The following is a 16,706-nucleotide window of genomic DNA, read 5'->3' as shown; positions in this document are numbered from 1 at the left end:
AACTAAATGACGAGTCTTCAACAGGTAGATTCCTCACTGGGAAAATGGTAATGAGGTACAAAAAATTTCTCCCAAAGACAAATCTCATATTTTACTTTTATGGTGAGGTCAGGGTAACTTGATGGCTAGCATTGCTGTCTCACAGCACCAGAGACTCTGGTTCAATTGCAGCATGTGTGGGTTCCACTGGGTGCTCTGGTTTTCTCCCACAATCCAAAGATGTATCGGTAATGTGGGTTAACAATGGTAAATGTGGGGTTATGGGGATTGGGGTTGGATGCTCCTTGGAGGATTGGGGCAGACATGGGCCTTTTTCTGCACTGTAGAGATTCTATAATTCTAAACCACTTGGCAAAGGAATGTAGATTCTAAATATAATGATAACAACACCCCCCCCCCCCGCCCCCCAAGCACTGTGCAGGTTTATATTCGCTACAATTCTGCATTAATCCCAAGCATTAGAGATCTGTCTCAATTTCACACTCTCTTAAAATGGTGTATAATTGCACTCAATTTTGTTTTGCTGATGTAAGGTTTTGAATATCTTTTGCTGCTAGACACCATGAATTGTAAATGATAAATGCTTATAAATTAGACAACACATTAAAATTGACCCAATATGTACAAGGAATGGAATAAAAAAAAAGTTTGGATTGTCTTTCAACTAAAATTCCTTAATGTTTGCAACTAAGTATGTTAAACCTAGGCGAGTCTGATGCTAACCCTGAGATACAACACAATTCTAGGGATTTAGTGCTCCCTGATTACACTTAAATGCAGAGGTTACAGGAGACTATAAGACTATTGACTGAGTTTATAAATACTCAAAATGCATCAATAGAGTAAAGATTTTCATTGTTTTATTTTAAATATTCACGGTGTAGTTTAGGATTCAGAAGACAAAGTGCTGAAGTGGATGCAGTGTATGTTTCACATTAACGCATCAACTTCAAAAGCTGCAAATAATAATGTTTCCTGCTTCTGCTTTAAAGTTCAAAAAAAACAGAAATGTTCAGTTCAGAAAAATTTAGACTGTCCTGATGTCTGAAGCCATTGGTCACTTGTCTCGATTGTTCATCTACATCCTGCAATGCAGAAAACACAGCAAATAAGACAAACATATTGAATACAGAACAGTCCTAGCTTGAGCTAAGGCAGCAAAGCACCAACAAAACGTTTACATAGCAAAATGCTTTTCTTAATTCTTTGGGCATAGAAAGTGTATGCTGAAGCTCCTGAAACTATAATCCAGTTTCTTGCAACTCCCAGTAATTGGATTCATAGGTAGAATTAAAAATATTGGAGGAGATGGGAAGAAACTATTCAGCATACAACCTGAATATGTTTTTGGAATAAGGAAAAAAATTTGGAGAGATTAGTCTGGATCTTGAAGAATAATAAGGAAAATAATTAATAGACGGAGTAGCCACTTCCTACTTGTACATGTCTTAGATCTTATATGAGGTATGCCAGGAAGAATAATATGTTCAAATTAAATAGGTCTTTGTGGATTGATCGAGACCAATTCCTTTAGATGAATTTATTGAGGTCAACATTCTACAAATTCCAAATCAATAAAATTAGCATATGAAAATCCCATTATGAAGCATCCAATGATTGACCATACAATAAAATTATAGATTGTGTAAAATACTATTCAAAATTTATTAACCAGACTTCACTGGCACACTGCTTGCAATTTTAATTTTTTTTTCTTACCCATAATCCCCCAAATGTCTTCAACTGGTGTCCACCTACAACCCAGCAACAAACGTTTTGTTCCGATGACTTCACCACTAACTTTTGTGTTTCCAACTGTTGGAGCCACGCCTCAATCACCCAATAATCTTTAAGAATTCCATCACAAGTCATACAGTACTCTGATAGGACAATATTTCAAGATGATCTTTGAACAAACCTTTTGCCAGTCCTCCCAAATTTACTAGTTACTCTTTCATAAACACTCGCTTTCCTTTTTATTTTGAAACTCCTTGCCAAGCACCTTAGTCAAATAACAATCCTTATGATTGAATGTAAAGTCACTACTATAAATTGTAATGAAGGACCAAAGGTAGACAAGCAGGAGACTGGAAGAGCACAGCAAGCCAGTCAGAATCAGGAGGTGGAGAAGTCAACCTTTTGGGTGTAACCCTTCTTCAGGACTAGGGGTGTAGCAAATAACTTTGTCAAAGTGGGCATCAAGAGCAATAATACAGAATATAGACAGCACAACAGAAAGCACTGACTGGAGGACAAATTAGCACCAATGTTCATGCTGTTAAAAGCCAAAGGCCTGTGGAAGATCGGTGTTTACTGTTTTTAGTTAGTGAAACTATGTGGAAGGAGAATACAAACTGTATCAGATTAAAAACATTTTAGCTATCAAAAACTAAGTCTGTTGGAGATCAATTTTTCTTATTCACTGTGGACATAGCTGGCTGGCCAGCATTTATTGCCCTGAAAGTGGTGGTGGTAGACCATTAGGGAAGGAATTCCAGCACTGACCTAGCGACACTGAAGGAACAGTGAAATATGTCCAAGTCAGATTGGTGACTGGCTTGAGGGAAACTTGCAGGTGGTATTGTTCTCATGTATCTGCTGCCCTTGCCTTTCTAGGTGGAAGTGAAACATGGGCTTGGAAGGAGCGGTCTCAGAATTTTTGGTGATTTTTTTGCTGTACATACTATTGATAGTAACACCGCTGCAACTCATTGTTGGTGGTGAAGGAATGAATGCTTATGGATGTGATGCCAATCAAGGTGGCTGCGTTTTCCTGGATGGTGTCAAGTTTCTTGAATATTATTGGCAATACATTCGTCCAGGCAAATGGGGACTATTCTATCATATTTGTGCCTTGTTGATGGTGGACAGGTTTTGGGAGAGTTAGGAGGGGAGTTACTTGCTGCAGTGTTCTTAGTCTCTGGCTTGCTCATGTTGCCACTATGTTTATATGGTGAATCCAGTTGAATGTTTGGTCAACGGAACCCTGTGGATGACAATATTTGCAGACTCAAGTGACAGCAACACCAGTGAATGTGTCAGATTGTCTCTTGTTGGAGGTGGTCATTGCCTGGCTTTTGTGTGTTGTAAATGTTACTTGCCACTTGTCAGCCCATGCCTGTATATTGGCTAGGTCTTGTTGGCATTTGAACATGGACTGCTTCAGTATCTGAGGAGTCGCGAATGTGTAATGTTCAGAACCAATCAGTAGCAAACATCTGACCTTTTGCTGGAGGGGATGTCAATGGTGAAGCAGTTAAGATGCTTAGGTAGCATAATGGGCAAAAAGAAAATCATCTGAGGTTCTTACAATATGCCTTGTTGATGGGTGGGAAACAATAATTATTTAAGAACTTAACATTTTCAGAAATAAAAGTCAATAATAGCTATTGCCATATGCTTTTTAAACAAGCAAATTTGCCCAGAAAAAGTACACTTTCCTGCCATTCTACGTCACAAGTAAATGGTAGCATTGACTCTATATTCATTGCAGAAACCAACCCTATATGTTGGGTTTTGGGAGCATTAGATCTACTGAACACAAAACACTGCCAAACAGTGTCCTACACCTGCCACTTCAATACAGTAACATGTTCCATGCCAGTATTTCTGTCACAGGTCTGCTACAGTGATCCGACCAGGCTCAATGCAAGCTGAAGGAACAACACCTCATAGGTACCTCACAGCTTTCAAGATTCTTAATAAATTCAGAACACGGACACCTTCCTCTATGTTCACTAAGCTTCCCCCACACCCATTGGTCCTGTTTAATTTGGGGTGCTTCCATCATAAGAAATCAATTGTCAACCATTTAACACTTCCTGCTAGCACTTTGTCTAGCATTTATCAGTCTCTTAGCCTATCAACAATCTCTTTATTCTCTCTTTCTCTCTGGGACTTACCTCCATTAATGCTATTCACTCCCCCAATCCCACTGTCAGCATAAAGTCCCTTTCCCAGCCACCTTCAGTCCTGATTGCTGGAGTTGAAACCTGAACTCTCTTTCTCTACACATGCTGCATGACCTGCTGAGTTTCTCCAACACTTTGTTTTTAGGACTAAAACCTCTCTACTGTGGTGGTGAGAATATCATTGACACAAGTTGATGTGCCCAAAACATTTTCAACAGCCAAAGACTGTCAAGCATACTGACCATTGGTAACCACATCACTTCATTACTTTTTAGTATGCATAGTTACAAAGAAACATTTCTACTCAACCTGCAGGTAGCAAAAAATTTTGCACAAATTTAGGAATAAACTGGCTTACCATTAAAAAAGATTGCTTCATTCATCCTTGAATTTCCCCCTTATGTATGGAACACGGTCAAGTATTACTCTCCAATCTGTACTGTACACCAGTGCTACACAACCAACGCCTCCCCATGTTGCCACTGTTGGAATCCTAGAAAAATAAAAGATTATATATACATACACAATCTAGAAAGTTGTCATGGAGTTCTGCAGAAGGCTATTACAATACAGCTTCAGATTATTTATTTTATTTATCACAGAATTATCCACTGGACCTGTAGATTTCATCCAAATATAGTGGAAATCCAAAAATCTAAAGTTTACCATACCAACTAATCATGACGACATATTGGAAACAAAATCTTTTAACTGGGCCAGGTAAATCATAGCTTCTAATATATACAAATGTGTGACACTGATTCTTAATGAGAGGCTTTTATTTAACATTTGTACATAGAGACTGCCAATTCTGCCAGAGCAGTAATACAGCTCTAATTAAAAATCACAAATGACACCCTATATAACCATGGTGTAAGATCCACCTGCACTTTATGCAGATTGTCTGCAGCCTTTGAGATGGCTGACCAGCTTTCCAAATCTCTCCGCCATTGTCTAGTTGACCAGGTCTATCTTTACCAGGTCTAATGATCACCTATCCAATTGTAGGGAGAGAACATCATTCAATGGTTTCTCTTCTCACTTCCACACTGCTAATCTCAAGAATCCCCCAAGTGTCTATTATTCACACCCTCCTGTCTTCCACCTACATGTTGCCTAATAGTAATACTATCTGAAAACATCAGGTTTCACACTTACGATGATACCCAGGTCCTCAGACCTCTCTCATTTTTTTTATGCTGCCTTAAGTGTCACTCCTGAATGATTTGATATTTCCTCAAATTAATCATTAGGGCAATCAAAGCCATTGTCTATCAACCCAGCCAAGAACTACATTCCCCAGTCGTTTTCAACCTAAAGTACATTAATTGCGGTCTCTACATCCTACTAACTCTGAGAATGTGCTGTACTCAAGTCACTAAATCTACCTCCTTGAATTTCTGTATGCCTTAGCCCATCTTTTATTGAAATTTGCAAACTATGTATTGATTATCTGAAAATTTGATAATGCCAATTTTCTCCTGGTTGACCTCCATACATTCTATAAATGTACTTATCCAAAGCTCCTCTATCCATATCCTAATTCGCAAGATATCTTGCTTGCCTAATGTACCATGTGATATGTCTCGAACTCCAGTGCACAAATGCTTCAGTATTAAAATATCAATCTTCATATTTAAAATCCATAATCTTGTATCGTCCAAGTTCTTGAACATCCTCCAATCCTACAACAATTTTACTTTCATTTAATCTGCCCTCTGTGCCTCTTTTAATATTTGTCTCACCATTGGTGACTGCATTTTCAGTTGCTAAGCCATAAGGTATGGAATATCTTCTCATAAGCAATTCTTCACTAACAGCTTCCCTATATCAAATGCTTTTTGATCACATTTCCTGAAGTCTCCTTTGGCATAGTATTTAGATTGATCTCATTCTGGTCTGATTTAGAAAATCATGAGGGGCATAGATAAAAGGAATAGCAAGGGTCTTTTCCCGGTGAGCAAGAAGTTCAAAACTAGGTGGCATATTTTTAAGGTGAGAGGACAAAGACTTAAAAGGGACCCAAGAGGCAACCTTTTGAAACAGAGTGGTTTATATGTGGAACGAACTGCAGGATGAAATGGTAGACGCAAGTACAGTTGCGATGGTTAAAAGACATTTGGATAGGTACATTAATAGGAAGTGTTCAGAGGGTATGGGCAAGTGGGAATAGTTTTGGTTTGGAAGGCTTGTTTGGCATGCAGAATTGGACCAAAGGGTCTGTGTCTGTGCTGTATGACTCAACAAGTGCAAGTTGCTGTAACATGAGTGAACTATTACAGTTTGCTGCTGATGGATAGAATAAACAGCGTTCAGTCTAGCAGGCGCAATGATCAGGTGAACTATTCTCCCGTCAGCAGTGCAAACCTTATGAGCGGCTCATGAATTTGCACCATTCCAACCAGTGGCAAATATTCCAGATATTCCAATTTCAGTCTTGTAATGTTGGAAATATTTTGAGAAATCAGCCTCCCTCCTACTCTGCTCTTTCAGTCATTGGTGGCCCTCAAGATCATGACAGTGAATGACTATATGTTTTCCTTCTTTGTAGGTCATGAAGAAACTTTTGAGGTCTGTGTCATTAACTAGCACTAAATGTGGTAATATTACCCTCCACTGCCAGCCCAAGTTTTGACATTATTCATAAGCCATTGTAACTTGGCATGGTTATTTAAAATGAGACAGGAAAAGTATTTTTTAGGGTAGTTGGAGAAGAGAATAAATATAGCACTTGCAGCCTGTGCAAGAATTGCAAATCCCAAAAGTTAAGGAAAATTTATACAATAATATACATGACTGAAAATGAGGTTGTGGAGGTGGGAAAAATCAAAATTACATACCAAAAGGAGATGTGCAGGGCAATCAGTAAATTGGTTACACATGGCAATAGGAAAATTATATGAACATTGAGGTAGTTACAGGATGAGAATAAGTTTTAGAAACTCTTCTCCAGATATCAGACTATCAGCCACACATAGCCAAAATTTAGGAGGTAGCACAGAACAAAAATCAAACACAATGAAGTTACAGAAAGAAGCAAAGTTGCACTAGTTAACAAAAACTAGTTAACACAGCAGTTCGTTTGCTACAGGAATACTTTGCTCCTCCATACAGATTTGATGGGCTGTAAACAATTTTACAACATACAATACACAGATTTGAGAATAGCATTTAGAGAAATTCATTGTAAGATACAAAGGAATATTGGATTCAAAGAATTGAATCCAATCAATCAGGTCAGAGCAGCAAAGACAAAATTAAAATTGTGGCAAGTTAAAAACTGATTAAAATTAAGTTTTAGATTAATTTGTCAAATAAACTACTACCTAGTGATGCAAATACTTAAACTGATGCTTTTCAAAGAGGAAATAGGTTCTTTGTTACAAGATGTAAACAATAAAAACAAACTGGATCCATATAGCACCACAAAGTAGTTCTGGAAATCATAAGCAAGGCCAAAAATGCTAAAAACTCAAAAAGGTGAGGCAGCATGTGTGGAAAGAGAGAGGTATGGTGTCCTTACATCAGAAGTGGAATAAATCAATGCTACTCCAATAATTCGTAATCAAATAGGTAACTTTTCTCCATTTGTTATTGCCATATATCAGCCTTAGAATTAACATGAATTGTACAGAGGGAATTGCAAATAGTTATGATATATTTTTACTGCCATCAGTAATAAAAAGTGTGTTGCCCAACCGATATTTATGTATTAGAAACAAAACCAAAGCATTGCAGATGTTTTGCTTTCAAATTTCCAGCAGTGAAACTACTCAGCTGGTCAGCAGCATCCATAGAGAGAAAGAGTAAACATTGAATTGGAAATGGCTCTATTATGAAGTAGAGATGCAATAGGTTTCATGTAAATGAAAGGCAGGGAGGGAGGAAGAATAAAGAGATTGGGAATAGGACAGGAGAGATTAAATGACAACTGTTTAATGGGACAAAAGGGAATGATAAGGGCTTTAGCAATAAAACAAAGCATTTGTGCAGAGTGGAGTCGCAGGTAGATAAGATATTGAAGGCGGCGTTTGGTATGCTTTCCTTTATTGGTCAGAGTATTGAGTACAAGAGTTGGGAGGTTTATATTGCAGCTGTACAGGATATTAGTTAGGCCACTGTTGGAATATTGCATGCAATTCTGGTCTCCTTCATATCGGAAGGATGTTGCGAAACTTGAAAGGGCTCAGAAAAGATTTACAAGGATGTTGCCAGGGTTGGAGGATTTGAACTACAGGGAAAGGTTGAATAGGCTTGTGCTGTTTTCCCTGGAGCGTCAGAGGCTGAGGGGTGACCTTATAGATATTTATAAAATCATGAGGGGCATGGATAGCATAAATAGACAAAGTCTCTTCCGGGGGGGGGGGGGGGGGGGGGGGGTCCAGAATTAGAGGGCATAGGTTTAGGGTGAGAGGGGAAAAATACAAAAGAGACCTAAGGGGCAACTTTTTCACACAGAGGGTGGTATGTGTATGGAATGATCCGCCAGATGAAGTGGTGGAGGCTAGTACAATTGCAACATTTAAAAGTCATCTGGACGGGTATATGGATAGGAAGGGTTTGGAGAGATATGGACCGGGTGCTGGCAAGTGGGACTAGATTGGGTTGGGATATCTGGTTGGCATGGACAAGTTGGATCGAAAGGTCTGTTTCCGTGTTGTACATCTCTAGGACTCTAAAGTGTCAAATGGTAGAATAAAGAATAACCCTTTTTGAAAGGAAAAAAAGATAAATCAGGGCAGGATTTATATACTTAATCGCAAGGTCCTGGGGAGTGTTGCTGAACAAAGAGACCTTGGAGTACAGGTCTATAGTTCCTTGAAAGTGAAGTCACAGGTGGATAGGATAGTGAAGGCGGTGTTTGGTACGCTTTCCTTTGTTGGTCAGAGCATTGAGTATATGAGCTGGGAGGTCATGTTGCACCTGCTCAGGATATTGGTTCAGCTACTTTTGGAATACTGGTGTCCCTCCTATTAGAAGGATGTTGTAAAACTTGAAATGATTCAGAAAAGATTTACAAGAATGTTTCCAGGTTTAGAGGGTTTGAGCTATGGCGAGAAGCTGAGTAGCCTGGGGTGATGCGTGTATGGAATGAACTGCCAGAGGAAGTGGTGGAGGCTGATACAATTGCAACATTTAAAAGGCATCCAGATGGGTACATGAATAAGAAGGGTTTAGACAGATATGGGCCAAGTGTTGGCAAATGGGGCTAGATTAATTTAGCATATCTGATCATCATGGATGAGTTGGACCAAAGGATCTGTGTTTCCATCTCTATGATGCTATTTAAAAAAAGGTTCAGACCACTACGTAGCAAAGGAAACTTAAAATGGGAAACAGCGTTCGTGGTCTTGAATTGTTGAGTCCAGAAGGCTGCAAAGTGCCAAATCAGTTGCTGTTCCTCAAAACGGACTACTGCAACTGACGAAGGAAAGAAATAAGAGTACAAGTATAATAGTAAGTTAAAATAGCATACAACTGGTAGGTCATGATCATACTTGAGGACTAAGCAGGGTTGTTCCACAAAGTGGTCACTCAATTCGCATTTGGTCTCCATAACGGACAGGCCACCACATTGTGAGCAGCAAGTTCACGAAAGAGGACACGGACTAACCTTGACATCAAGGAAACCTAGCAAAACCAGAGCCTATAGAAATCAGAAGTAAAACTATATACTAGTCAGGGTCCTCTCTAGCATGAAGGAAGACCACGGTTGAAGATCAGTCATTCAGCTTTAGGGCATCATTTCCTCAGGGTAGTATCATCCTTGGTCCAACACTCTTCAGCTGCTTCAATGGTCTTTTCACCATCTTAAGGTCAGAAGTTGGGATTCTGGTTGATGCTTGTATGATGTTCAGCTCTATTCAATAATCCTGAAAATCTGGAGCATTCTATGTCCAAATGCAGAAAGTCCTGGATAATACCTACACTTGTGTTGACAAGTGGCAAGCAACATTCATGCCACACATACCAGGCCATGACCAACAAAACAATTTTATTATCACTCATTTGATTGGTACCACATCTGCAAACATTCACTCCGTCCACCATCAACATACAGTAGGAGCCATGTATCAGCTACAAGGTGCATTGTTGTACATCACCAAAACTCTGTAGATGGCACATTACAACTCACAACCACTACCAAGTAAAAGACAGGGCAGCAGTTACCATTTGCAAGTTTCCCTTCAAGCCACTCAGCCTCCTGACTTAGAAAATACTCTAAGTCAGGAGGCTGAGTGGCTTGAAGGGAAACTTGCAAAACCATTCCTTTAGTATTGCTGGGTCAAGATTCTGCAATTTCTTCCCCAAAGGCATTGTGGGTGTATCAAGTCAACTACAACAACTCAAGGCAGTTCACAACCACCTTCTCATGGGCAAATGCTGGCCAAGCCAGGGAAGCTCAACCCTGAAAGAATTTTTAAAATTTAAACTGAAAATGTAAGGAAATTGCTACCGCACCAGGACAGAGCGGTTAGGGCATTGGAAGGTGGGAGATGAGGCAAATATCTTTCTCTATTCTACTTTCTTTCAATTCTGAAGAATTAAATTCAATCAAAACAGTAACTTGGTAATTCTAAGTTTTAAAAAAATCACATGAAAGGTTATAGAGCAACAGGTTTAAGTCCAACTGGTTTATTTGGACTTTTGGAGAGCTGCTCCTTCATCAGGTAGCTGTGGAACAAAACCACAAAACAAAGAATTTATAGCAAACGATTACAGTGTTGTGCAACTGAAATAATTTGGAGATGCTGGTGTTGGACTGGGGCATACAAAGTTAGAAATCATGCAACACCAGGTTATAGTCTAACAGGTTTATTTGACAACCACCTGATGAAGGAGCAACACTCCGAAAGCTAGTGCTTCTGAATAAACCTGTCGGACTATAACCTGGTGTTGTGTGATTTTTAATTACGCAACTGAAATAATATATTGTCATGATAGTAGCTGGGGGGGGGGGGGGGGGGGGGGGGGGGGGTTCCCTGTACAGTGGATTTCAAGATGCCTTTGACAGAGCCAGAGAGGTTCTTACACAGGATCCCATTGTTTGATACAACGGGCATTCACACATTTCCTTAACATGTACGCTCAGTCAGAAATTGTGTAGATGCCAGATTCATCAGACGCACCCACAAGGAAGAGCAAAACACTACCCGGTCAAAACGCATTGCCATCCATACTCTCAAAACTAATCACAACATCGTCATCAAACCAGCAGATAGAGGGGGAGCCATCTTCCTTCAGAACAGAACTGACGACTGCAAAAAAGTGTACCGACAACTGAACAACCAGGAACACTACAGGCAACTACTGGCCGATCCTACCAAAGAACACACCCGTGAACTAAACACATTGATCAAGTCTTTTGATCCAGTCCTTCAGAGTTCCCTATACACTCTTATCCCATGTACTTCTTACATAGGGGACTTCCACTGCCTTCCAAAGATACGAAAACCAACACATCTGGATGTCCCATCATATCAGGTAATGGGACTCTGTGTGCAAACCACTCTGGCTATGTCGAGGGCATCTTGAAACCCACTGCACAGGGTACCCCTAGCTTCTGTCACGACACTACAGATTTCTTACAGAAACTCAGCACCCATGGACTAGTCAAACCGGGAAGATTCCTCAACACAATGCATGTTTCAACACTCTACAAAAGTATCCCCCACAATGACAACATTGCTGCAACAGCCTCAGTACTCAATACCAACAAATGCCAATCGCTGAGCACCATCCTACAACTCATCCGGTTCATCCCCAACCACAACATTTTCACCTTTGACAACTGGTTCTTCACCCAGATACACGGAACAGCCACAGTGACCAAACTGCACCCCAATATACCAACATTTTCATGCACAGGTTCAAACGAGACTTCTCCACGCAGGACTTCCAACCAACATTATACAGCAGGTATATTGACGACATTTTCTTCCTCTGGACCCATGGCGAGGAGTCACTGAAACAATTACATAGTGATATTAACAAGTTTCATCACACCATCAGTCTTACCATGGACTACTCTTTAGTATCTGTCTCACTCTTGGACACATGCAACTCTGTCAAGGACAGGCACCTCAGTACCTCACTCTACCGCAAACCCACAGATAACCTCACGATGCTGTACTTCTCTAGCTTCCATCCTAAATATATTAAAGCAGTCCTCTCCTACAGACAAGTCCAACGTATACACAGGATCTGTTCAGATGAGGAGGAACGTGATGGACACCTGAAGGTTCTCCAGGACGCCCTCAGAGTAGGTTACAATGCTCAATTCATCGATCGCCAGTTTTCAAGTACCACGGCGAGAAACTATCATAACATCCTCAGGAGACAGATACAGGATGCAACCGATAGGTACCCTTTGTTATCCAGTATTCCCCAGGAGTGGAGAACCTACACCATGTTCTTTGCATTTTCGATGAGGATATGCACTTTGCCAAGACCTTCCCTATGCCTCCACTTCTCACCTTTAAACATCCGCCAAACCTTAGACTTTTGCTTGCAGCAAACTGCCCAGCCTTCAGGACAACATCAACCACAACACTGTACAACCCAGTCATGGCAAACACTGCAAGATGTGTCACAGTATCGACATGGATGACACTCACCAATTACGCAGCAGGTACTCATGTGACTCAGCCAACATCGTGTATCTCATACGCTGAAGGCATCAATGAGATCAAGCAGATGCTACAACAATGGATGAATGGACACCGCACAACTGGCAGGCAGGGATGTTCCCTCCTAGTCAGGGAACACTTCAGCAATCAGGGACATTTGGCCTCGGTAACTATCCTCCAAGGTGGACTTTGGGATATGCAATAATGCAGAGTGGCCAAGCAGAGGCTGATTGCCAAGTTCAATACGCATGAGGATGGCCTCAACCAGGACCACAGGTTCAAGTCATACTACAGATGACACCACTACACTAAACACTCACACACTTGTATATGCTCTCACACTCAGGCAGACCCTCTCTCATACACTCGTGCATATACACCCCCTCTCACATATATCTGTGTGCATTCACACAGACATAAGTGTATGGGGTGAATTTGCATTTGCAGAATTATATTTTCAGGTACATTCTAATTTGCTCCAAAAGCGCGCAATCTGCTGACAGTCAATACATGTAATATTTTATGAATTCTACTTTGGAAATAGAACCAGTCTGACTCAAGATTGGATACAGACAAGTTCTAACCTCACACTTTTAATGCATTGTCTGAGCTGAAGTGTCACTTTTTAAAATAAAATCTTAATGCTATCTCGAGAATGTGACTTAATAGTAGTTCTGGGATTTACATATTAATGAACTGAAACCTACAACCCATTGTAAAAGATGAAAGACTTAACAGCAATCTAGGTTTGTTCAGTATATCAGCTCAGTTGCACAGTTGTGTAATTTTTAAAAAACTTTGTCCACCTCAGTCCAACACTGGCTCCTCTACATCTTGGTAACTGTATGCACAGATGTTGGGAGTTTTGAGTGTTTCTAATAGTTTGTTTTAATCACAGAGCGTTACGCTTTCAATCCAAGGGCTTTCCAATCAAGATAAAAGTGAATCACAGGCACGAATAAATAAAACCACTAACACCAAGGATTAACTGGGGAGCAGAACGACACTTCGTGATTTCCAATTGATAAGTAAACGGACTCAACAAAATAGGCAGCCAGTTGAATCAAGGAAACAAATCAAAAAATAACCTGCGCCGCAAGAAGAGTTTTATTTTGTGTTGAAAACAAGCCAGGATACAGGGAGCGGGTGTAAAAGAGGGTCGAGAAGAGAAAGGACTGTCAAGGTGAATCCAGCCTCTGGCCCTCCTGCAAAGCAGGGACTTAGCAGAGTCCGGCGCCCAGCCCTTTTCATCTTCTCTTAAAAGTAAACCCTCCATATCACCTTAATTACGGCCCCGGCCTGGCAGCTCGCGTCCTTACCAGTTTTTTACCAACTGGACATATCTGGGTCCGATAAACTTCTCCAACATCTCGGCATCCGCTCGCCGTCCCGCTCCGCACCACAAAATGGCGGCGCCAAGACCCCACGTGAAGGCCGGCCCACTCAGCGCCTGTCATAAATAAGACATCAATTCACCATGGAAACAAACATTCTCACATCTATGCTCCCTTAAACCCCGTTCTTATTTTTAAGCAAAAATTCATACTGCCGAAGTTTTAAAAAATTAGGCCGCAATCAGAATTGTAATTATGATAGGTCCCGCCAGGGGTCTTTAGTGAAGTTTCTATGTCGAGTTGCTCGGTGCTGCCCCCTTTGACCAGAATCGGGTTTGATCGCAGATAATTTCCTCATTGCATCACCTATGGTTATTTGATGCTATCACAAATAGGGAGATCTTCATCAAAAAGCATTTGAATTGACTAATCTTTCAAAAAGAAGCAAAAGATTTGAATAAGAAATACAAAATCGACTATAAATAAATAAATAAAATCATAGAAAACTGAATTTCTCAAAGAGTTGGATTCTTTTGGGGAGGAACAAATACTAATATATCACCTCCACCTCCAGCCTCCAGATCTACCTGTGGTGTAAAATAAAAGAAACAGCATGAGTTCAGTCCCAGCACCGCAGGATTTCCCCGTAATAGGGTTTGTGAGCTGAAACTTTGGGGACCTATGCTCTGAGCTGAAAAATGTGTTGCTGGAAAAGCGCAGCAGGTCAGGCAGCATCCAAGGAGCAAGGGAATCAACGTTTCGGGCATAAGCCCTTCTTCAGGAATGAGGAAGGTGTGCCAAGCAGGCTAAGATAAAAGGTAGGGAGGAGGGACTTGGGGGAGGGGTGTTGGGAATGCGATAGGTGGAAGGAGGTCAAGGTGAGGGTGATAGGCCGGAGAGGGGGTGGGGGCGGAGAGGTCGGGAAGAAGATTGCAGGTCAAGAAGTTCTGAGGAAACAATAGCTAACTCCTGTCCACTCAAACTCTTTTATTCAGTCTTCTTCTCTCCCACCCACCCCCAACTGCTCACCAAGGGATCCCGACAATTTCCAAATCATGATGTGAGTTCACAGTGGGAGAAGGTTGAGGAAGTTCCAGCTATAGTAATTCATGGAGGCCTGCCTCCTCACCGTACCTATGATTGTGAAATGGTTACCCTCAAATTGTAGCAGCTCCTGAAGGTCTTCAAGGGGAAGGAAGGCGAACCTCTGTTCTCCATCTTGTCGGCAGTCCCGTTGTGTGTGCTTCCTGCACAGAGGAGTCGGGTTGTTACAATCCATATGTACAACCCCTATGTTCCAGCGGCTGATGTCCTGACCTTCCTGGGAAGGTACATCCAAGTTGAGGGAGAAGCCATCAATGTGATCGACCCCTTTGGGATCTGGACCAGTAAGCGGCAGGTCAGGGTAACTCTGAGGGTCGATGGTAATGGGAACATTCTTCACCCACCCTCGAGCTTCGCAATTGGAGGGAGCAGAGGCTACCTGACATATGCAGGGCAGCTGAAAGTGTGCCAAACCTGCGGGAAGGTGGGACACGTGGGGGCGGATTGTAAGGTGACCATCTGCAGGAATTGCAAACAGGAGGGTCACCTGACTAAGGACTGTCAGGAAGCAAAGAGCTGCAACCTGTGTGGAGAGGTGGGCCACATGTACAAGACCTGCCCAAGACAGGGGAGCCCCGCTTACGCACAGATGGCTGGAGGTGGCAATGTGAGCCGTGGACCCCCAAAGACCAGCAGGGAAACAGAGACTGGTGGCACCCAGAAAGAAGAACAGGCTGGAGTGGAGGAGGCAGCAGCCAGCGGAGAGACACAGCAGCTGATCCTAGCTCTAGCTGGGCAGATGGAAGCAATGGAGGAGGAGGTAATCGAGAAGGCAGAGGAGTGGATACTTGTTAAAAACAGGAAGAGAAAATCCTGCCAGGCCCCCAGGAAACGACAGCTGCATGAGGGAGAGACAGCCAGCGCTTCGGATGGGGAAGACGGGCACAAAGAAGGTCACCACCAACAGAAGAAGAGACAGAGCGCCGTAGATAAAGAGGAGGGCATTTCCTCCCAACCAGGAAACAACGGACCCCCCGAAGTCAACCCTCCACCCAGTGAGAACCAGGGGGTACCCACTGCCCCGCAACTACAGGTAACTGAAAGCTGTGATCCTCTGACAGTCCCATTATCAGACATAGAACTGGACGGTGCGGACCCTTGCCTTGGCTCAATGACATCAGAGCAGGTAAATGACCCCAGTGAGGAGCTGGATAGCTACCTCAGCCCAGCAAAGGTCCAGCAGTTCGAGCTCACCATGGGGATGCAGACTGCTACCCCAGAGACAGGACAGTCAAATAGACAATGGTAACCCCATAAACTGGGGGTGAAAGAAGATTCCTTTGCAATCATGTAACAGGGCACCCACTCACGAGGTGGGTTCTGCTGAAGCCACAGCTAAATAATAAGAGACTGGATGGTGAATAAAGGGACTGTAAATATGATAACTGTAAATACGATTAATTCAATCTTTTTTTTGTAAGGTTAAGATTTGCAATGTGTATATCTGTGAACAATATGACAGGTGTCAAAGATTTATTGCAATGTATACGTCTATGAACGACATGACAAATTGTGCAGGTACCAAAGATTTATTTTATGAATAAAGTATATTTTGAAATTAAAAAAAAGTTACCCTCAAATTGTACATAACCAATTATCTCTCACTAATGGACATAGGGATGCCTATGGTTGTTTGATCTATGGCTCCTTACATTCGTACATGATCGCTGAGAGTCTTGCACTCCTCAGGGATATGATCGCCTACATGCAGGACAGAGGGTTGGACA

The 16,706-nt window shown here is 41.7% G+C and overlaps 1 protein-coding gene across 1 annotated transcript; it reads right to left on the bottom strand.

Annotated features, from left to right (window-relative positions):
- Positions 1–838: 838 nt before the first annotated feature.
- On the bottom strand, positions 839–13,969 carry LOC132829002 (cytochrome b-c1 complex subunit 10-like). The gene is made up of 3 exons (XM_060846260.1): positions 13,861–13,969; positions 4,270–4,404; positions 839–1,085 (listed from the first exon to the last, which is right to left on the bottom strand). The coding sequence occupies exons 1-2, from the start codon at positions 13,908–13,910 to the stop codon at positions 4,287–4,289; spliced, it is 168 nt and encodes a 55-aa protein (XP_060702243.1). The 5' UTR covers positions 13,911–13,969; the 3' UTR covers positions 839–1,085; positions 4,270–4,286.
- Positions 13,970–16,706: the final 2,737 nt, after the last annotated feature.

The sequence above is a fragment of the Hemiscyllium ocellatum genome, chromosome 28 (assembly GCF_020745735.1).
Source record: "Hemiscyllium ocellatum isolate sHemOce1 chromosome 28, sHemOce1.pat.X.cur, whole genome shotgun sequence".
NCBI lineage: Eukaryota > Metazoa > Chordata > Chondrichthyes > Orectolobiformes > Hemiscylliidae > Hemiscyllium > Hemiscyllium ocellatum.
This window is presented reverse-complemented; position numbering and strand designations above follow the sequence as displayed.